Raw genomic sequence first — 22,599 nt, 5'->3', positions numbered from 1 at the left:
GGGGGAAAATGGGACACCAAGACTGGGTATCACAGCTGCCATTCCCCCAGCTGCACCTAGGACTAAAAAGAGTTGGGAAGAACTAACAAATATGCCCAAGTCTTAAAAATACCCTGGTTTGAAGTGACTGGGATTTCTCTGAGTCCTAATTCTGGCTGCAAGTGTTTATGGCTCCATATATACATGGAGCCATAAATATATAACCATATATATTTATGTGTATATAGACATGTACATTTGTGTGTTTATGCACATTAATACACCTCTGTGTGTATAAATAGATAAATCTGTGCCAATGCTGCATTTGCCTCAGGGAGAAAGTGAGGAAGGTCTCGATTTTTAATTTACAATCTTTTTTTTTTTATTGCAACCAAAAGAACCCCAGAAATCCTCCCAACCTAAGGCAGCTTTGAGGCTCACCCCTCCCTCCCCACACCCTCAGATTTGGGGAAAACAGTCTTTTTTTAATTTTTTTTTTTACTTTTTTGCTCTTCCCCACCCCAGAGAAAGCAGCAGGGGTCACGCCCCGTGCCTTGCCCTACACGAAGTCCCCACGGAAGGGACGGGACCCAGCCCCCTGCGCCTGCCAGCGGCCCCGCAGTGTGCACAGGGCTTTGCCCTCCAGGCTCTCCAGCTCTGGGAACCCCAGTTGGTTCAGCACCTCGTAGACCCCAGCCACTGCTGCCACCTGGAAACAGAGAGAGAAGGGAGACTGAATTTCCCTCCCACCCCAGGGATGCTTTTGCCACCTCTGGGGTGAAGATCCCTGGCATCACCCCCATCCCAGTACCACCCCCTTCAGCTACCCCAGCCTCTTCCCAGCCCCAGTTTATCCATTTTCTAAGCCTCTTCCTTGCTGCTGGGGTCAGCCATCACAGGGTTTGTTGGCTTTGGCACCTTCCTGCCAAAAAGCTACAATGGTGCCTTGTTTTTGCTAAAAACTCAGGGATTATGCAGCGGGAAGGGGGGCTCCAGGGGTCAAAGGCTCCTTGTATCCACAGGTTAGGTGTTTTTCCTTCCCCTCCAACAGACAGAGGGGAGTTGGGAAGGAAGGGATGTAAACCCCACATCTGGGAGATGTGGCATTAAAAGGGGCAGCACCTTTTGGGGCTGCACTCTGAAGATGCAGCGACCGAAAGATGCTGCATTAAAAGATGCTCCAGCAAACCCAGGGACAGAGGGCAGATGTAAATCCATGCACTGGAAACGCAGCCCCAAAAGGTGCTGCTTTAAAAGGTGCAGTCCCAAAAGGTGTAGTTCCAAAAGGTGCTGCTTTAAAGGGTGCAGCCCCAAAAGGTGCTGCTTTAAAAGGTGCAGCCCCAAAAGATGCAGCAATAAATGGTGCAGCCCTAAAAGTGCAGCAATAAAGGGTGCAACCCCAAAAGGTGTAGTTCCAAAAGATGCAGCAATAAAGGGTGCAGCCCCAAAAGGTGCAGCCCCAAAAGGTGCAGCCCCAAAAGATGCAGCAATAAATGGTGCAGCCCTAAAAGTGCAGCAATAAAGGGTGCAGCCCCGAAAGATGCAGCAATAAAGGGTGCAGCTCCAAAAGATGCAGCAATAAAGGGTGCAGCCCCAAAAGATGCAGCAATAAAGGGTGCAGCTCCAAAAGATGCAGCAATAAAGGGTGCAGCCCCAAAAGATGCAGCAATAAAGGGTGCAGCCCCAAAAGATGCAGCAATAAAGGGTGCAGCCCCGAAAGATGCAGCAATAAAGGGTGCAGCCCCAAAAGATGCAGCAATAAAGGGTGCAGCTCCAAAAGATGCAGCAATAAAGGGTGCAGCTCCAAAAGATGCAGCAATAAAGGGTGCAGCCCCAAAAGATGCAGCAATAAAGGGTGCAGCCCTAAAAGTGCAGCAATAAAGGGTGCAGCCCCGAAAGATGCAGTAATAAAGGGTGCAGCCCCAAAAGATGCAGCAATAAAGGGTGCAGCCCCAAAAGATGCAGCAATAAAGGGTGCAGCCCCCAAAGATGCAGCAATAAAGGGTGCAGCCCCGAAAGATGCAGCAATAAAGGGTGCAGCCCCGAAAGATGCAGCAATAAAGGGTGCAGCTCCAAAAGATGCAGCAATAAAGGGTGCAGCTCCAAAAGATGCAGCAATAAATGGTGCAGCCCCAAAAGATGCAGCAATAAAGGGTGCAGCCCCAAAAGATGCAGCAATAAAGGGTGCAGCCCTAAAAGATGCAGCAATAAAGGGTGCAGCTCCAAAAGATGCAGCAATAAAGGGTGCAGCTCCAAAAGATGCAGCAATAAAGGGTGCAGCTCCAAAAGATGCAGCAATAAAGGGTGCAGCCTTAAAGATGCAGCAATAAAGGGTGCAGCTCCAAAAGATGCAGCAATAAAGGGTGCAGCCCCAAAAGATGCAGCAATAAAGGGTGCAGCTCCAAAAGATGCAGCAATAAAGGGTGCAGCCCCAAAAGATGCAGCAATAAAGGGTGCAGCCCTAAAAGATGCAGCAATAAAGGGTGCAGCTCCAAAAGATGCAGCAATAAAGGGTGCAGCCCTAAAAGATGCAGCAATAAAGGGTGCAGCCCTAAAAGTGCAGCAATAAAGGGTGCAGCCCCAAAAGGTGCAGCCCCAAAAGATGCAGCAATAAAGGGTGCAGCTCCAAAAGATGCAGCAATAAATGGTGCAGCCCCAAAAGATGCAGCAATAAAGGGTGCAGCCCCAAAAGATGCAGCAATAAAGGGTGCAGCCCTAAAAGATGCAGCAATAAAGGGTGCAGCCCCAAAAGATGCAGCAATAAAGGGTGCAGCCCCAAAAGATGCAGCAATAAAGGGTGCAGCCCCGAAAGATGCAGCAATAAAGGGTGCAGCCCCAAAAGATGCAGCAATAAAGGGTGCAGCTCCAAAAGATGCAGCAATAAAGGGTGCAGCTCCAAAAGATGCAGCAATAAATGGTGCAGCCCCAAAAGATGCAGCAATAAAGGGTGCAGCCCCAAAAGATGCAGCAATAAAGGGTGCAGCCCTAAAAGATGCAGCAATAAAGGGTGCAGCTCCAAAATATGCAGCAATAAAGGGTGCAGCCCTAAAAGATGCAGCAATAAAGGGTGCAGCTCCAAAAGATGCAGCAATAAAGGGTGCAGCCCCAAAAGATGCAGCAATAAAGGGTGCAGCTCCAAAAGATGCAGCAATAAAGGGTGCAGCCCCAAAAGATGCAGCAATAAAGGGTGCAGCCCCAAAAGATGCAGCAATAAAGGGTGCAGCCCCGAAAGATGCAGCAATAAAGGGTGCAGCCCCAAAAGATGCAGCAATAAAGGGTGCAGCTCCAAAAGATGCAGCAATAAAGGGTGCAGCTCCAAAAGATGCAGCAATAAAGGGTGCAGCCCTAAAAGATGCAGCAATAAAGGGTGCAGCCCTAAAAGATGCAGCAATAAAGGGTGCAGCCCCAAAAGATGCAGCAATAAAGGGTGCAGCTCCAAAAGATGCAGCAATAAATAGTGCAGCCCTAAAAGATGCAGCAATAAAGGGTGCAGCCCCAAAAGATGCAGCAATAAAGGGTGCAGCTCCAAAAGATGCAGCAATAAAGGGTGCAGCCCCAAAAGGTACAGCCCCAAAATATGCAGCCCTAAAAGTGCAGCACTAAGGGGTGCAGCCCCAAAAAGCTCCGCTCTCAAAACTGCTGCGTTCGGCCGCACGCCTCCCGCACCCAGCCGAGAGCAAACATCCCAAATCTCCAAAAAAAAGCTGCTCCAGCCCCAGCGGCGGCCGCCGGGCAATGCAAACACCGGCATAACCGGGATGCCAGGGTGGGGCGAGCACCGGCGGCCCCGCTCCGGCTCCAGCTCCGCCCTTTCATCTCCCGCCCGGCGGATCAAAGATGCCAATAGGAATTAGCAGAGCTGGAAGAGGAGAGAGAAGGGATGTGGATTTTTCCCACAACAGCAAATCCGGGTAGGGGGCGGGGAGAGAAAAATTCTTTGCATCGTAATAGAAGTAAAAGATGAAAATTACAAAATGAATTTTAAAAGGGGGAAAGAAAAAGAAAAAAAAGTGAAGTTGTAGAGTGAGTCAATAGAAGTAATGCAATGAAATAACAACAATTAAGATTGAAAATAATACGATGCAGTCGTGCAATAATAAAATTTAAATAAATACAAATAATGAAAATGTAATTATTATTATTATTATTATTATTATTATTATTATTAACATGTCCCCAGCTTCCCCTTCTCCCCTCTGACTCTCCTTTCATGCAGAAGAACTCCCCAGGCACCAGCACACAGCCCTGTGCCCCCCACACCAGTTATGCCACCTCCAAAGTCCCTTTTCCAGAGAAATTTACAGCCCCCCCAAAAAATTCCCATTCAAATCAATGTGTCCCATATAAATCCAGCACCTACATCCCCCCCCGAGCCAGAAATATGGGTCATTTAGGGTCTCTTACCCAGCCTTCCCCCATTCCATAAGGATCATTTAGGGTCTGTCACTGGCCTCCCATTCCACTTTTCCTGCTGGTTCCCAATCCCCTTGGATGTGCAATGCCACATCCCATCCTCCCAGACCTCCCATCCCCTGTGCCACCTGTCCTGGCCAGGCAGGTTTGGCTGGTGGCCACCCAACAAAACCCCTGGGAAGCTCAAACCAGGGGGGAAAAAGCAGGTTTGGGGTGGGAGAGCTCCCCCTCCATGTGGTGGGATTCCATCCATCTCCAGTGGCTTTCCATGAGAGCCACCGACCCAGGGAGCAAACAGAGCACAAACGATGCCCCAGAAATCAGATACAAGTGAAGGATGGGCGCCTGCTTCCCAGGAAATTCCTGCATTCCCATGCAAACACGAGGCTGAGTGAGCTGGCAGCCAGGGGAAGCCTCACCTCACGCATCCAGAGGCTGAAGGGCCTCTGCCAGGAGTCCTTTTTCTCCAGGTGCAGGTAGGAGTTGAAGAGGATGAGGAAGATGTAGCGCTCCAGGTACTGCAGGCTCCTCAGCTGCAGCGTCCGCGTCTCCCGCTCATCCTTGCTTGACTTTCCCTGGAAGGAACACCAGCCTGGCTGAGGCACCTGTGCTGGGAGAGCATCCCAGAGGAGCTCCCGCATCCCACCCTCAGCCACAGCCCTGGGAGAAAACGTGGGAAGGGCATGGGAAGAGGGAGGAAGACTGTGGGGACAAAAATGAGCGCGTCTGTCCAGCCCACTCCTGCCAGGCTCTCATTTCCTTGTGGTTTCCAGCAGGTAACAACATTCCCAGAGCTCAAAAATAACTAAACGTGGGGGGGCAGGAGCAGGAATAGACAGCCAAGTGCCAACTGTACCCCAAACCACGAGTTCCTGGACTGTGAAGCACTTTCCCCATGGAAAAACACCTCCCTGGATGGCATTCCCACCTGGATTCAGCCTCTGTTTCCAGAGGAAGAGAAGCTCTGAGGTTGGTGGCCATCACATCTCCCAACACTATTTTACATACAGAAATTACAATTATCTCTTGTATATGCTTTACATATACTATAATGTTCATGCATTCATTATTTATATTTGTTGCTTTATTAGACGACATATGTAATTACACAGTAATGATTATTATTATTATTATTATTATTATTGCCATTATTTTAAGCCCTGCACACTGCCCATTCTAGGAATTAATAAATAATAATAAATCAGAGCCCTGAACCCACAAAGCCATCCCAAAAAGCAGCAATTCCTCACTGCAGCTCTCCCCTTGGGAAAAGGTGTCTCCTCCACCTGTGTGTGCCAGTATTTGTAGAGAGCAAATCCTATTACCCATTATTTATCCTGGTACTGTATTACCCTATTTATTTTTCATTCTATTATCCTATTATTTACCACGTTTTGCATTATCCTATTTATTTCTTATCCTATTATTTATTGTTTTATTCTATTATTTATTTTTCTTATGTTACTTATCATTTCATTCTATTATCCCATTTCTTTTTATTCTATTATCTTATTATTTACCTCTTATACATCCTATCACTTATCTTTTATCCCATTATTTACATTTTCCTACATTTTCCTATTTCTCCTCCCAGCTAGGGGTGGGAAGAGGTCAAAACAAACCAAACCAAGCCCCCAAAACACCTTCTCCTTCCCTTCTGTTTGCCCTAACCCTGAAAAGCATCTTCCAGCAGACTCCCAAAACCCCAACAATTCCCATCATTCTCTTTTCCAAGCTGCCCATCACTGAGGAAAAAGCAAAAAATAAATTAAAATGACAGCATTTGCTCAGGGCCAAGCCAAATCAAATGGGATGGACGGAGCAGCCAAGAGGGAAGTACAAGCTCCAGTGACAAGAGGCTCTTCCTTGAACAGAGGGAGTGGATGAATCCCTTCCCATCCACCAGGATGCCAGCCTGGAAATAGGATACAGCCCAGGATCACCCCTATGCTAGTCCTGACAGGCAGGTAGATGAAAATCCCCACATGGCCACATCCCCATAGCCAAGGAGGGAAAGCCAAGATTAAATTAAAGTACTTATCCTGAATAAAAATAAATTAATACAAATTTATGTGACTGTAAATTAATTAATAATCGCTACATCTGCAAATAGTTAGGTCTCCAGAGATTTCGTCTCCCAGCTCCCCAAAAAATGCAGAGGATTTCAGGAACCAGGAGGCAAACCCCTAAGAAGTTGCAGATGTTCCTGGATGATTGAACATTTTGGTTTTTCTTCCCTCCACAATCGTTGGTGGCCATTAATTGAAAACACAGATCGATGGCAGCTGGAGCAAGAGCTGAAGTCAGGAATTGCCAGTGGGATGTGGCACAAACCATCCCAGGAATAACACCAGGCCCTGGGCTCTGCCCTTCCAATGATACAGATGCACAGGTTTAAAATATTCTAAATCTCATTAAAATAATCCTTTTTTCTTCTTCATCAGCTCCACGGAGGCTGCCAAATAAAGCAGGGCTGCGGATCTGCTTTGGACGAGTCCAGCTCCCCTTCCCAAAACTGAATCTGCTTCCCAAACTCTGAGGAGCCAGAGGAAGGAGCCTTTGGGGCTGGAAGTGGAGTGGGACAGACCAGTCCTGCCCTCTGCCGGCTGCACCTCACTGGATGGAAATGAAGGGATGCTGGAGGAGAGGAATGCTGGATGGGATGCGGGAGGAGAGGAATGCTGGATGGGATGCAGGCAGGATGGAATGTGGGATGCAGGCAGGATAGCGGGTGGGATGTGGGACAGGCAAGATCCGGTTGACCGTGACCACAAGAGCCCTGGCACCTCTCTGGTGACACCCCAGAGAGCTTCACCTCCAGAAACGATGCAGCTTGGGCAGGGCTGGTCCCAGAGCCCAGCTGCCCCCTCTGGAATTTGCCATGGAGCTCACCTGGCGGTAGGTGCAGATGATGATTTCCCGCAGGTGGTAGTGCATGGGGGTCATGGTCTCACTGACCGTGTCCAGGGCCATGTCCACCTCCTTCTTCATCCGGTGACCATCAGGCAGGAGCTGCACCACCTTCATCACCACCTGGAGAACAGGCAGGAGCAGCAGGGCTTCACCACCCTGCCTCGTCCCACTGATCCAGCCCCTCCAAACAAGCAGCTGTGGCTTAAGGTAGCAGAGGGAGGGCCCCCAGACCTCTTCAGGACCCACCCTGAAGCCCCAGGACTCACCTCGAACTCTCCCTTGGTGTACTTGGCATCAGGCACACTCACGATTTCCTCCTCACTCATCTCAGGGATGCCCTGGGGTGGCCAAAGGGGACTGGGTCATTATGGGCTGCACAAAAATGTGGAGCCTGTGCCCAGTCCTCCAGGACCCTCAGCATCCCCCACCCTGCCTCTGCCACACACAGAACATGAAAATTTTACCCCTGCCCAAGGAGGGAGCCACATGTTTGGACAGCCAGAGGACTGTTCCAGGCACTGGCCCAGGGTGCCCAGAGAAGCTGTGGCTGCCCCTGGATCCCTGGAAGTGTCCAAGGCCAGGCTGGACAGAGCTTGGAGCAGCCTGGGATAGTGGAAGGTGTCCCAGCCCACAGCAGAGGGGTGGAAAGAGATGAGCCAAATCAATTCCATGATTCCATGATCTCCCCCGCCCTTAACCCTTCACCCTTGGGTGGGAGATCTTGGGAAGAAGGTAAAGGCTCACCAGGGATACACCAGACTACTGGAGCTCACTGGGAGTTAGGCACAGCAAATGACAACATACAGATGTCCACCCTGGCCCTGCCCACGCTCCTTCCAACCCTCTGGCTGTGACAGAGCCACCACAGGCTCTCCAGAGCTTCCCCAGGAACCCCACCAGCGGCTGTTGCAGCCCCCTGTACTCACATTGAAGTGCCAGAGGGTGAGGACAGCGATGACCATGGCCGTGGTGGTCCTGCCCCGGCCACTGGAGCAGTTGAACACGAATGCTGCCCGCGAGTCCTCGGCCAGGGCGCTCTTCATGGCCTCCAGCAGCCGGTCAAAGTCCTGCCAGGATGAAGCCAGTGGGTTTTTAGGGATGCAGGACTTCCTCAACTTGGGGTCCCCTTTGTCCCACAGCCTCCAGGTTGAAATCCCTGTTTCCTTGCTGCCAGGTCCATCCTTACCCACCTGAAGGCAAACAGCCACTGCATGCAGCACCTCCTGGGGATCCCCCCCTGCCCTGGCAAGCACCCCACCAGCACTGAGCGCCCAAGTGACATTCCTGCACAGCCTCAGGGCTGGCTTGGGATGGAGGCAGCAGCACCATCCCCTCCCTGGGGTACCTGCTCCTTGGGAGCACAGAAGTCAGGGATGGGGATGCGGCGGTAGGTGAGTCCCTGGCAGGAACTCTTCTGCTGGCTGAATATCTCCTGCGTGGTCAGGCAGCTCTTGAACATCTTCATCTGCTTCTCTGCCTCCAGGTACACCTCCAGCCACTTCTGGCACTTCAGCAGGTCCCCTTTCAGGGCAGCCTCCAGTTTCTGCAGAGGATGGAGAAACCCTCAATGTAACACCGCCCCTCGTAATTTTAGCAGGATCTTAATCAGTGTGTTTATATGCAGGTGAACACCCCAAACCCCACACCAGGTTCTGGTCACCAGTTCTGCCCAGGTCCCTCTGTGCTTTGATGGGAGCCCCAGGAGCATCATTTCCCACCATGCCGGGCAGCTCCTCCATGCAGCCATTCTGCTGCTGGCAGCCAAGATCCTCCACTGCCTGTCTCCTCTAGAAATCCAGCTGGCAACATCCACTCCCCTTTCCCCAGATGTCTTTTACCCTTGCTCTCAAGGCATGCTATAAATTCTTCCAGGGTAGATCTCTGCTTTGCTCCCTTGTTCCCAAAGGAAAACAAAACCAGCAGCTCCAGAGGGTGAGGAACTATCAAAGCCTGTGGAAATCACCCATGAGAGTTCCCGGGAACCTCCACAACATCCAGCACCTCCCAGAGCTCACCTCCAGCTGCTGGGGCGAGGCAGCAGGCACGGGGATCAGCTCCTCCAGGAGTCCAGGCTCCCGCAGCGTATAGATCTGCTCGTTCCCTTCCAGGACAGCTTCCTCCCGGAGGTTGATCCAGACAATGCGGGAGTGTTTCCTCTTGGCATCCGTCAGGTACCGCAGGACGCTGCCCAGGGTCTGAGGAAAGGGTGGGCGAGGGTGATGGCAGGGCTGGGAGCCCGACGTGGGGTCCCTGCCCGAAGTGGGATCGTGTTCCTCACCTTGGAGCTGGGCTGTGCTGTCCCGTAGACGGGCATTTTGGGCACCCTTCGGAAGTTGGCCACGTTCATCTCCTTCGCAGTGCTCAGCACATCCGGGCAGAAGCGCTCATCCGCCACCTGGAACAGAGAGGTGTCCAGGCAGGGGATGCCCCTTCCCACCCTCAGGTTTGCAGCACTCCACAACCCATAGACCCTGCTCAGGGCATGCCCCCAGACCTTTCCAACAGCAGCATCCAGGGCTCAAATCCCCATGGCTGCGTTTCCAAGGTGGGACATGCTCTTCTTGCAGCACAAGGCACCAACGGCCCCAGCCTCCTTCACCCCACCCAGAAACCATGGAGCTGCTGCCCAGGATGGATGGGCAGACATCCAGGTGGATGCTTGTCCTAGGCTACAGTGTAAAGGTGTGCCCAAAAATACCTATTCTATCATCATCTGTTGAAACCAGGTGGGGCAGTGATCCTTTTCTCTGTGAGAGATTGCCTCTGCTAATGGGCCATCTGCTAAAAACCAGGAGCGGCAGTGTTCTTTATCTGTCCCAGGACCCATCCTTCCTCCAGGATGATATCTTCTGTTAATGGGCCATTGAGTCCTACTGCACGACTGATAAAATTACATCATCCCATTGGGAGATGCTCCACCCAGGGGGAGGAGCCAAACATTTCCCACCTGGATAAATTCTGAGATTTGGAACACCAAGGCAGCCCCTACCCACTGGTTTCCAGAAGACAAGAGCTACCAGACCTTTCTACAGGATCAATACTTCAACAAGACCACTTCATCTGGACTGCTAGCGCCACCCTAACTAGCAGGGTGTCAGGTTGTATTCTGACTCTGCCAGTGGTTTTCTTTTGTACTAGTGCATATATTGTTTTTTTCTCATTGTTTCCTATTAAATTGTATTTGTGACTTGGAGTCTCTCACTGATTTTGCTTTCAAACCATTACAACGCTCCAGACACATCCACGTGCACAGGCATCTCTGGCCACACATTTATCCTCACCTGGGTTGGGTTGGAAGGGACTTTAAACCCATCTAGTCCCACCCTCGCTGAGGCTGCCAGCAGGACCCAGACCCAAGACCCCACGACAAGAGGGAAACCCTCAGCTTCTCCCACCCCTCCACGCCTCTGTGAAGGTGCCACTCCCACCTCACTCACCAGCACTCGGGTGCCCTTGGTGACGAGCTCGGCGGTGACGGTGAGCTCCGAGCAGTTCATGTCTGCCTGCAGCCTGTACAGCTCCGGGTGCCGGCACATCCACCTGCTGAAGCTGAGGGCAAAGCCCAGGGGGTACTGCCGGCGGGGGGACGCACCATCAGCCTGGGCTCTGCTCCCCCTGCCCGCCACCCCACTGAGAAAACCTGCTGGGAAAACTCCACAAGGGGGAAGCCCCTGCCCACCCGCCACAAGACAGAGCGGGGAAAAAAAGAGGGCAGGGAAGGTGGTTTTGGGTTGTTCTGGTGGTTTTTACCTGCTCGTGAAGGTAGTAGTTGAAAGCAATCAAGTAGAAATAGCGTTCGAGGCTCTGCAGAGTCCTCTGGAGGAAATACTCTTTGGTGCTGCTCCCCTGGAAGCAAAGGACAGGGAATCTGTGATGCTCAATCCTGCAGCCCCCGGCTGACCAGGAGGCTAGGAAAAGCCCTACAGATACTTTGGACAAATTTGTATTTTTAATGAGACATTTCCAGTTTCCCATATTAAATGATGCTCAAAGGTATCAATTCACATTTCAGCTCAAAACAACAGCTTCCTTCCCCTTAGCACAAGCACACACTGGGAGCACTTCCAACCAGTCCATGCTGTCACATGGACACAGCTGTCCAGCTGGGAGATTCAAACCAAGGGGATGGGTCTGGAAAATGCAAGGTCCTGCCCCCATTCCAGCTATCTCCACGGATTTTGGATGAAATGTTCAGGCAGTGGCATCCCTGGGGAGAGAGGTCCCCGTGCCAGCCACAAACCCTGCAATACCCTTCCTTTCCAAGTGTCTCCCCTTTCCATGTCCAGAAGCATCCTGATGCCTATGTTTCCACCAAGCTCTCCTCCTCCTCCTCCTCCTCCTCCTCCCCTTTTATCATAACCTCCACATTCCAGGCATATTCTCCACCACAGCTATCCCCTCTCAGGGAAGAAACTCAAACCCTCACAACTTTCCATAATTCAGAAACCTCAGGGTGGGGGGTTTGTACGTCTGAGCATCCCATCCAACAAATTAACCTGGCACCAGCTAAGGAACACCCAGCATGGCATCCACAAACATCCCCGGAGAGCCTGTTGGAACCCACTTCCCAGGCTAGGATGGAAAACCCTCTAAGATGATGGGGCTGTGTTCGGGGTCAGCTCAGTGAGCAGGGTTTGCTCATCCCTGACATTACACGGCTGACTCATGGATATTTACTTGTTCTCCACAAGAGAAATCCGGCCTGCAGTCATTTATCAAGAGGAAAGGCAGTGGGATTTGCTCTGGAAATACAAAACAAAGCCTGTGGGGATGGAGCTGTGCCAGGTTTGCCAGCAGCACCGACAGCAGAGCGGTGCTGCTTCCCGAGCACTTGGATTCCTGCAATAAAATCCACCCCAGTGCTCTCACCCAAGGCAAACCTCTGCCTTAACAGGGAACATCCCCCTTTTAAATAGGCTATGGGTGGAAAGGGGAATGATCTGCTCATGTTTCAGCTGTGGAAAGCCAAGTATTGTGGGAGTGTGGCAGCTCAGCATCCCACACCAGGATTCACCTGCACCTCCATCTCTTGAGGGCTTAAATCTCCATTTGTGCACCCCAAACCCAGGCAGAAACCCACAGACATCATTCCTCCATGCCCAGAAAAGTCCCTCCACCCCCCAGAACCACCCAGCTCAACCACTCCACTCCAGCACAAAGAAGCCCAGGCTGGTTTTCCAATGACTGAGCATTATCTCCTCTCCCCTCCTCACCCGCCATGTGCCCCCAGCACATTTTCCTGGCCCCTTGCCACTGTTTAAACCTGCTCTTGCTCCACAAAGTCTTCAAATAAACACTCCTTGAGGCTTATTTACGGCAGTCCCCCAGCCGTTTGTTTTCCAAGAGTCCAGGATGACACAGAGCAGCTTTCCCCAGCAGAGAAAAGTCAGGGAAAGGGAAATTCAAGGCAATGGGAAAATCCCCTGTCCCGTGCCCAGTCTTCCCCTGCTATGCAAGAGGACCTGCCAGCACATGAGCAGCACCAAATCCACCCGAAAAGGGAACAGGGGAATATGAAATTTGGAATTTGCCACCAAACATCAAAAAAGTGATAGTAAATGCCTTCTTTTCCTGTTGCTTAATCATTTTCATGGCTTTATTTTTTTTTCCCCACAGGGCACCTGGTTTGAGACTGCCCTTCACAACCAGCTCCAGCAGTTCCACACCACGTTCAATATTTAAATGGGAAAATTAATCTCCAAAGAAACTGGGATCAGGGCAGCATTTCCAACTGAGCATCCAACCTCCTTCCATCACCTGGTAAGGAACCCCCTGGCTGGGCAGGGAAGACCACAGCTTTATAGCATGGAAAGCCACCCTGATGGCTCTTCAAAACAGCAGCAAAAAACATAAATCAACAACTAGATAAGCCTGACCTTGGGGTGACTATATTTGCTATGATTCCTCCCAGCTCCCAGGGATTTTTACCATCCAGGATGATATCGATTTTCCAATTTTAGAGCTGATGAAATCAGGGCACAGGATATTATTTGCCCCTGAGGTCATCTAGCAGAAGCAGTAGCAAAGCCCAAACCAGTCTGTTTTTCCCCCAACCCCAGCCTGCTCCATTTTATGGCCTTTAAAACAACTGGGGGAGAAAAAAAGAAAGAGACACTCCACAACCTTTCAGGTTTCATAATGCTGGGAAATCTCCAGCTCACAGGAAGCTTTGGCTTTCCAGAATTTACATTCTTCTCATCCCGACGCAAAAAACAGCTCAATAAATTTCCCGGTGCTGATGGCTCGCATCCGAGCAATCCTCTAATTACCTGGATCTGATAATCCTCCCCAATCCCTTCCAGCTTCTTCTTGTACTCATAGATGGCTTCCTTCATGTCGTGCATCTCCGAGCAGGAGGCGATGGCACCGTCCACCTCGGGAGGAGCAAAAAGGAAATTGCTCCATAAGCCTTGAGTCTGGGGAGGAAACTCCATTCCTCCCTCCCAGCTACCCTGCTGGAAGGTTCACCAGCACCCCCTTACCTCCTCCACTATCTGCTGGCCTTTGGGGACCATCTCCATGAAGCTCTGGATGACCCGTAGCCTGTCCCTAGGAGATGTCTTAGGCAAGTGGGAGAAGCTGCGGTGGGGGAGAAGGAGGAAATCAAACCAGCCCCAGGGGGCATGGGCATCTCCCCAGTCCCACCCTGGGGGATGCTCTGCTTACTCAGGCTTCTGGGCAGCTCCTCGGTGGTGGTGGAGGACCAGGGTGCCCATGGCCATGGCCAGGTTGGTCCTGCCCACGCCAGTCTGGCAGCCGAAGAGCAGCGCGGGCGGGGGTCTGCTGGGGTCCCGCAGCAGCAGGCTGGGGCTTTCCTAGGAGGGAGGGACACAGGGATGGATGGATGGATGGATGGATGGATGGATGGATGGATGGATGGATGGGGACCCCAGGGGCTTTCAGGAGAGCCAGATCTGCCCCATCAGTGGCTGGGATGGAGAAGATGGCTATGCCCAGGCATGGAGGGGTGGATGGCATCTTCCTTTTGCTCAGGGGATGGGATGGAGGGATCAGGACATGACAATGGGTGGCCCACCCACTGCATTCCCCTGGCCAGTGCCCTCTCCACCCACCAGCCCGCCCACCCCACTGGAGACGCTCCCACCACTCATCCCCTACGCACTGAGATTTCATCTTCCAGAACGTTAAAAAAAAGAAAAAGAAAACCCAAAAACCAGCTCTGACAGCTCTGACGTGGAAAACCTTTGCACCAAAGGCAGATAATTCCTGCCAAAGCCAGGGCAGAGCTCTAAGGGGAAATGCTTCTCTTAGGGAAGAGCTGCCTAGAGGTGGCCAGGGATGGTCATTTCTAGCCAGGGGTAGGGATGAACTGCTGGACAACATGGGCTTCTCCATCAGGATCCTACAGCAAGGGGAGTGGGATGTGCAGGCACAGGCATCCTCTAACAGGCAGAGTTCAGGAAAACCAGAAGATGCTCCCAGGCAGTCACGGACTCTGACACAGCACAGGAGCAAATCCCACCCCGAGGAGGCCCCATGGATCAGGTGCTTTCCCTCGGCTCACCCTGAGGAAGCGGATGAAAGCATCAAACTGCTCCTCCAAAGGGGCTCCCTCGGCGGGCAGGGGCAGCCGGTGGTACCTGCCGGGATGGGAACACCCCTCATTAGGATGGGACCACGGAGGGGCTTCACCTCCACCACCACGGTGGCCTAAGGGGTGCCAAGAGCCCCGACAACACAAGGAGGAGGAGGAGGGAAGGACCTGTAGGAGGGCTGGAGGAAGACAGGTCTGCGATAGACCTCGTCGGTGACCTGGATGTCCTCGTCGCACTGCACCCGCACGGCGTGCGGCTCGTCCCGCAGCCGCTCGATGTCGTTGTACACGTAGTAGACGCTCTCGCTCAGCTGTGCGAAGTCGCGGATCTACGGGAGGCGGGAAAAGCCCGGTCACAACCCGTCCACTCGCCCCTCACCCGGAGGGATGTGCGCCCTTTCCTGTCCCAGCTCACCTCCTTGCGGATGGCCAGCTCCAGGCTCTCCGCCCGCACGCCCCGCTGCAGGCGCTGCAGGTTCTCGTGGAGGTTCTCCTTGCCCCGGGGGGTGTAGGACACAAAGTCCCCCTCCAGCCGCAGGAAGACCACGGGCTCCTCACGGACACAGAAGAAAACACATTCCTGCAAATAGCCGGGGAGAGGATGTCTAAAAGCTCTCCTGGCTTTTTTCCACCCCAATTCCCCACGCTCCCACCAACCTTGTGGCCTTCTCTTTGCAGCTTCTGCAGCACGAGCTTGAAGCCGTTGAGGCTGGGCTGCCCCATCCCGAACACGGCGTAACCTCCTTTGGCCTGCCGGAAGTTGGGAGCGCCGCAGCTGCCAGTAGTGTTCAAAACATCTAATTTTCCATATACGTCCCTGACCATGAAGTACTTCCCCTGCAAAATATAAGAAAAGAGAAGGTGGGACATAAGTGGATTTCAGCAAGGTGGGACTTGAACACAGCTGAGTGTAAAAGGGGCTTTTTTCTACGTGATCTTCAAAATCCCCCCAAAAAACTCCTGAGGTCCCCAAAGCCCAGGCTGAAATAAGCTGGGTGATGAAATCGGTGGCAGAGATGCTCACCTGCACCAGGTAGTGCTCCAGCGTGGCCTCAGAAATGCGTCCCACCGTGTAGTTGGCCTTCAGCAGGTCATCGTGGATCTGGAACTCCTCCCTGCAGTTGTACCTGCAAGAGACACACACAGGTGGAGAAATTAAAAAAATAATGGCAGAGGTCAAGACTGAAACAAACCCCAACATTTAGAGGAGAGGGTGAAGAAACTCGGAATTTTGGAGGACTTACGTGATGACCACGGGAGCCACTTTGTTGGTGATGATGGACTTGGCCTTGCTGTTGTGGAGCCCCAGGGTCTGGAAGGAGTGGATGCTGAGGGAGTGCTGGTCCTCCATGCTGCCGTCTCCTGGCGCCCGGCTCTCCAGCGGGGATGCCGAGACCGCCTGCTGTGCCGCGCTGGCCGTGGTACCCATCATCCGTGGGCAGCTGTGCCGGGATGGGCAGGCAGCAGCAGGGAGGAAAAGGGGAAAAACAAAACCAAACCAAACCAAACCAAACAAAAAAAAAAAATATAGAGAAGAGGAATTTATTTTTCCCGATTTAGGATGGGGAAAACCCCAGGCAGGCACTGGGCAACCCCCTGCTGACAGCCCGCCAGCGAAGGAACGCTAAGCCAGCCCTTTCCCTCCCCGCTCCCACAAAAGGCTTTCTTCCTGCCTGCCATGCAGCTTGCTCCATGGGGAGATGAAAATAAGGCTGAGGAGCAGGGAAGCGGGGGGGGGGGGAGAATAATGGGCGAAATGCTGGATCCGGTCCCTAAAAATCTGCTGAGTCAGCACGCGGCACTGCGCAGCCTGAGCCTCGTCCCAGCGCTTTCCCAGCACCCACAAACCACTCCCGAGTACCTCCCCGCACGGAAAACTCTTGAACAGAGAGCACATGTTGCTGGATATTTGGTAATTGCGGGTGCAGGAAGCACGCCTGGAACAGGTCTGTGCGTGCCAGTCTGGAAGCTGCCTCTAGAGCAGCCGGGGACCCCAGAAGCAGCCCCCGCTTTGTGCCCAGGGAGCTCATCCCTGAACGAGGATGGAATCAAAAGGAGCAGGCCTGGCGGTGGCCAGGAGCATCCCGCCACACTCGAGCAAGCCAGGACAATGAGCCGACTGTCTGAGCCAGCCAGGGCCGGATCCTGGCTTCCCAGCCAAGACAGAGATGGCAAAAGGGTAGCCTGCAAAAGACAAAAACTCTGCCCATTCCTAACGAGATGGTCCCCAGTAAAACTCCCTTTGTGCCTCATGGGAATAACCCTGGCAGCATGACGGTACCTGCTCCGAATAGCGCTGGGAATACCGGGAATGGCTTGAACCCAGCTCTACAAATCCTTCTGCAGCTGCTCCTGCTGCCTTACAGGCAGCACGGGATCAATCCCTTACTGCAATCCCAGCGAATGTGATGCCCCTCAGCAGCTGCAAATGCTTCGAGTGGGGGAAAAAGCCTGCGGGAAATGTGCTATTTCTAGATGACTGTGCCCAGGCACACATTTTCCCCTCCTCCCCATCTTCTTCCTTCCCTGCTCCGCGGAAAACTTGTTGCTCTACTGTGAATTTTCTGCACCATTAGGCAGCCTGGTTTCTTTTACACACAAGAGCAGGGGGGTGGGGGGGAAACAAAAACAGCTGTTTCAGGCCAGTGCCTTTTCTCCAAGTCCTCTTGAGTGCTTCTTTCACGTAAACATTGTGAGGGCAAAAATAAAGCAGGGAAAAAGAATATATAGGGAGGTTTTGAGTGTTTCAGAGCAAGCACTTGTGGCTTTGGAGAGCCCAGGCAGCAAGAAGGAATGGGGCATCTGGCCAAGATGCTTTTTTTCTCTAATTTTGCTTAGAATGGGTGCATCTTTTCAACAGTGGGCTGGATCAATCCCTCTGGATTTGCTCCAGCCGTCTTCATGTTGGAGGATGGATATTCCTTCCCCCAATTTCAAGGCAGGCAGCTTCTGTATTTCCTTTGTCTTTTCTCCCCTCCCCACAAACACCCACCTTTACCCTAAAACCCCCAGGGATATTTTCTTTTCCCGACAAACCACACCAAGAAATAACAGGCATAAAAGATGCCAGGCAGATTTGGAAATTGTCTTTCAAACCACAAAATGAATGGAGAGAGGAAATCACATTTCAGCTTCTTCCCCCACACCCTGCTTAGGCTGGGCAGGCAAAAACAAGTGAGAAAAGTACCGAAATTACCCAAAGTGAGTGCTCAGGGAAGCCATGGGAACCACTCTAAAAAGCCACAGGAAGAGGGAAGTGCTGGTGTTGTCCATGTGGGAGCAGCTGTTTACTGGTATTGCTGCATCTGATGGCAACAGGAGGATTTACACCCCTCCAAGAGCCCACTCTGCAAGCAGAGACACAAACTGGGATGGGTAAGGAAGCAAAACCTTACCCCAGGAAAACAGATGAAATTAGCTTGGCTGAAAAGTTTACCAAATATTGCTGGTGGCTACAACGGGAAGAGATGCAATGAAGCCACCGTCACAGGCCAGCCGAGGGAAGCAGGAGCCCAGGGCCCAGCCTGGCCAGGACCAGCCCACCAAAGGGCCCTGGCTTAGCCCACATAATCTTTTCCCCATCACTGGCCACAGCTAGCAAACACCGTGAGACATTCCTGCACTGGAACAGGATGCCCAGAGGATCTGTCCATGCCTTGGCCCTCAATGTGTTCGAGGCTGGATGGAGCTTGGAACAACCTGGTCTAGTGGAAGGTGTCCCTGCTCATGGCAGGGGGGTGGAACAAGATGATCTCCAAGGTCCTTCACACCCCAAACCACTCTGGGATTCTATGGTTCCTGTTTAGGAGGCTGGGAAGCAAGCCACACAGATTTTATGTTGGCATTAGCCATCAGCTGGGGTGGGTTGGTTTTGAGCATCCCTTCCCTTTCACCATGCAATATTTGGGGGTTTCCTTCCCAGGAGAGAGAGGATGCAGAGACAACATCCCCCTGCACAGCGTCCTACCTTTTTCAGGGACAAACCTGAGAAATATTCCCCCAGCTGGCAGCTCATCGCTTCACAGACCCCAAAGCCAAGCCTGAGATCAAATGTGGCCAAAGTTCCTGAACAAAGAGCCCATTTTCTCCCCAGCTGCCAAAGGAACCAACACCCTGCACGAGGGCATCCCACCGAACAAACCAGCAGTGTTCCTGTCCAGGTGTTCCGCCTAAACTCAAAGCACTGCCGATTAATTATTCTTGCTGCCTAATGAGAAAGCGGAGCCTCCGGGTGGGCAAGGCAGAAGTTCTTCCCATCCCCTCCAGACTCTCTTTCAGCTCTGCCAAGCCTGGACAAGGGAATGCCAGGAGGAGCCACCGGCAGCACCGGGAGCCTCCCAAGAATTCCACTTGTGCATCCCAACAGATCCCGTGCCGATGCCGCGGCCTCTCCCGCAGAATTCACGATGCTGTAACGCTCAGCCCTCTACCTCCTCACCTCTCCTCTCCCCCTCCACCCGGCAGAGGGGTTATTCCCACACCCAGGGACCTGGCGAGGACTCAAAGCTGGAGCAAACAATGGACTAAATATAGTGGGAAGCGGCCGGGCTGCAGCTGCAGGATGCATCTGCCCCGGCCACCGCGCCGAGGAGGAAGCGTGCACTTGCCTGGCCGCCTCATTGTCAGCAGGAAATAAATCAAATAAATCTCCTTCCGTGCATCCTTGAGACATTTTATAGCTTTTAAAGCTCTCCTAAACGAAAAGCAAATCCCTTTGGGGAGAAGCAGCAGCAATGGCAGCATCCTCCTAATGCATCCATCCTTCCTCGGTGTGGGGCAGCCCCTGTGGCTTTTCAGCATGGATGCATCCCCGAGGGACCCAGGAGCACCCCTGGAGCACTGCTGAGCCAAGCAGGGAGGCAGGAAACACGGCAGGTCAGCAGGAAGCTCCAGTGCAGCTGGAGGGGCATCACCGAAGCCTGAAGGAAACGCTGGAGCTGAGCCCCCCGCCCCGGCGTGCTCTTTAACCCTCTTTTCCAAAAAAACAGTGAAAATTAAACAACACACAAACGTCTTCTCTGGGGCAGCCTGTCTGCACCAGGAGATATCCCAGAGCAAAGGCTGCATGGGAACCAGGCTCCTGTTGTTCCAGGTGATGCCGGAAGGAAGCGCTTCGGCTTCTTAAAAACACATAATAAAACAAAAAATAAAGGTGAGAAATAACACATTAAGCTGTGGATGTTTTGGAACGTGACATCCACCCACTGAGCTGTGAGGGTAAAATAAGGCAAAGAACCAAAATGCCCCAGATCAACCTAAAAGCACTTTGCCACGGGCAGGAAAAGGCCCTGGAAAGGCAACTTTGCAGCAGACAGTTCTGCTTTTACAAGCCTTGACTGATTTATTAATATCTTTAAAGGAGCAAAAGCTCCTCGCGAGCTCGGAGAGATGGTGGTGATGGCCAAAAACACAACTAAATAAGCAGCATTTCCTAGAAAGTCAGGAGGTATTTCCCAATCAGGCCGGGATTGCCAGCACCAGCATCTGCCGAGCACCACAGGGAAGCATCGGCGGGATGCCTGCCCCCAAATCCAAGCGGGAGCATCCAGAATAACGAGGATCAGACATTTCACACCCCCTCCCCAACATGCTCCTGTCTTTTGGCAGAAAAGCGAGTGCCACATCCCCATCCTCCATGTGACCAACCTGCCTTTAGTTACTTCGTTTAAAACTCCTCAGCCTGAAGCCAGGGAAAGCTGTTTGAGACAGGGGATGGAGGAGGAAAGAAGTCACCCCAAAAATGGGGATGCCAATCTGCTCCCCACCATGAGGAGGATGCTAGTATCCATTGGGAATGGTACCCAGGCTGCAGCCCTCCTTCACAAACCTGGCTTGCATTATTAATCAGTGTTATTAATCTGCCTCGCTAAGCACAGCCTGGGAGGAATTACATTCCTGGAAGTGTTGGATGGGGTTTGGTAGCAACCTGGGCTGGTGGAAGGTGCCCCTGCCCGTGGCAGGGGGTAGAATGAGGTGACCCCTAAGGTCCGTTCCAAACCATTCAGTGATTCCAGGGTTTTGCAAAGAGCCCACCTGTAACTGCTGCCTCACCCCCTCCCCCCCCAAAACCCAAGGCTCACCAGCAGGTTCCCTCACCCATCCCTGGGGTGCTGCTTTTTTGGGCAGGCAGATGTTTGAGCTGCTTGCTGTTGAGGTGAGGGGTTTTATCAATGAGCAGCAGTGGAAAGAGGAACAAAGCCCTGACTCGGCAGCACCGGCGCTGCCGGTTCTGCCGTCACCTCGCTGCCCGCGCTTTCAAGGTCTGTGAGCACGCTCGCCTGAAGGGCTTCCTTTCAGCAGCACAAAGGGAAAAAAAAAATAAAATAAAAAGCCATAAAACGTGAAGATTAAGGCTGGGAGCATCTCCAAAGAGAGCAGCGGCCTGTGGGCAAAGCTTTTGTCACACGCCAAGCAGTCCCCAGGCTGCCAGGAAGCACCACAGCCCCACACCCAAACCAGACCTGCCAAGCTGCTCCCGCCGGAGGTTCTGCGGTGTGACCCCGCTCCGGATGCCGGAGGGACCAGGGTGTCCCCAAGGATGGGGAACTGGGGCTGGCCACCCCAGAACAACCCCCCGATCACAAGCCCGGGATGGCCAGCGCCACGCGGAGCGTTTTGGGAAGGCGAGAGCTATGATTTTGTGCTATTCATAGCTAACCACGTCTCCCCTCCCAACGGGGGGAAGGCTGCCGGAGCAACGGGACGGCTCCTTTTACACGGGGCCGCTTTTCCACGCCGGGAAGCGCTGCAGACCACACCTTTCCCAGGACAAGCAGCACCTTATGCACGCCAGCACCGTGGTTTGGGATGCAGAAGGACTCGGAGCTCTCAGATCTCCTCTCCCCCGCCCCGTTCTCTTAACGAATAAAGCAAAAATCAAGGAAATCCCAGGGGAGTTTTGCTCACAACAGAGACCTGCCCGTTATTTTTAGGCTCCCTGCAAAGACATAAATCACTTCCTGCCTTCCAGGAAGGAAATGTCCCACCACCGCTGCCTGTCTGCCTCCTCCTCCGGCAATGCCTGCCTGCTCCCAGCCCAGCCACCCCAAAACCCGCTGTTTTCCCCCATCCAGGGGAGAAAAGCAACCGGAGGAGAGCTCGGGATGTGAGGGGTGCCGCGGCCAGGAGCGCTGCGGGAAGACGAGGGCGTGCTCGCTGCCGCAGCGCTAAGAGGATGCACCGTGTAAAGGGCAGGGAAGCAGGTCCGGAAAAGTCCGGCAGCCATCGGAAACGCAGCCTGGATGAGATTTCTGGAAGTTTTCAACCCCGAGGGGCTGGGCAGGAGCTCAGCCTTGCTCCCAGGACATCCTCTCCGGCAGCGAGGGTGCCTCGGTCCCGCACGGGGGGCGGGAGCCCACGGGGCTCTGCGCCATCCCCCGCACGTGCCAGCGGGAAACGCATCCCGGGCTTCCCGCTCCTCTCCTGCTCCCTAAGCGGGAGGCTGCCGAGCCTAAACCCCAGACCTCGGCTACATCTGCTCCTCTTCCTCCTCCATCTTCATCTTCCAGCCATCCCGCACCTCCCGCTTCCAGAGCCTGCTTCCCAGGCGGATTTTGGGGGTGCAAGAGAGGCACAGCTAAGAGACGCGAATCCCAAAACTAGTGATCCATCTATATTTTCCAGAGGTTTGAAGCCCAGCGTCGGCTCCGGATAAACCCTCCCCGGCACGCCTGGGGCACCTCATGGCCACGCTGCGGAGTCTGCGCTCCAGGGGCAAAACAAACCTTCCCCCCATTGTC

The 22,599-nt window shown here is 53.0% G+C and overlaps 1 protein-coding gene across 2 annotated transcripts; it reads right to left on the bottom strand.

Annotated features, from left to right (window-relative positions):
* Positions 1-245: 245 nt before the first annotated feature.
* On the bottom strand, positions 246-16,516 carry PALD1 (phosphatase domain containing paladin 1). 2 transcript variants are annotated; one of them, XM_062496429.1, is made up of 19 exons: positions 16,105-16,516; positions 15,885-15,987; positions 15,518-15,697; positions 15,276-15,440; positions 15,029-15,189; positions 14,831-14,906; positions 13,972-14,120; positions 13,788-13,884; positions 13,575-13,679; positions 11,056-11,151; positions 10,743-10,877; positions 9,584-9,700; positions 9,321-9,500; positions 8,651-8,848; positions 8,232-8,372; positions 7,572-7,643; positions 7,285-7,425; positions 4,812-4,967; positions 246-688 (listed from the first exon to the last, which is right to left on the bottom strand). In XM_062496429.1, the coding sequence occupies exons 1-19, from the start codon at positions 16,290-16,292 to the stop codon at positions 539-541; spliced, it is 2,610 nt and encodes an 869-aa protein (XP_062352413.1). In that variant the 5' UTR covers positions 16,293-16,516; the 3' UTR covers positions 246-538. The 2 variants fall into 2 exon arrangements, with proteins under 2 accessions (XP_062352413.1, XP_062352414.1); XM_062496430.1 differs by having other exon boundaries at positions 10,749-10,877.
* Between the last annotated feature and the right edge of the window lie 6,083 nt (positions 16,517-22,599).

Source organism: Cinclus cinclus, chromosome 7 (genome assembly GCF_963662255.1).
Source record: "Cinclus cinclus chromosome 7, bCinCin1.1, whole genome shotgun sequence".
Lineage (NCBI taxonomy): Eukaryota > Metazoa > Chordata > Aves > Passeriformes > Cinclidae > Cinclus > Cinclus cinclus.
This window is presented reverse-complemented; position numbering and strand designations above follow the sequence as displayed.

Excerpts from the sequence above, each read along its gene's own strand:
- PALD1 (XM_062496429.1), bottom strand. The coding sequence starts at position 16,292 with ATGATGGGTACCACGGCCAGCGCGGCACAGCAGGCGGTCTCGGCATCC. Across the intron at positions 14,907-15,028 it reads TTCCTCCAGCCCTCCTACAG|GTACCACCGGCTGCCCCTGC; the intron begins GTCCTTCCCTCC and ends CCATCCCGGCAG. Across the intron at positions 9,701-10,742 it reads CCAAGGGCACCCGAGTGCTG|GTGGCGGATGAGCGCTTCTG; the intron begins GTGAGTGAGGTG and ends TCTCTGTTCCAG.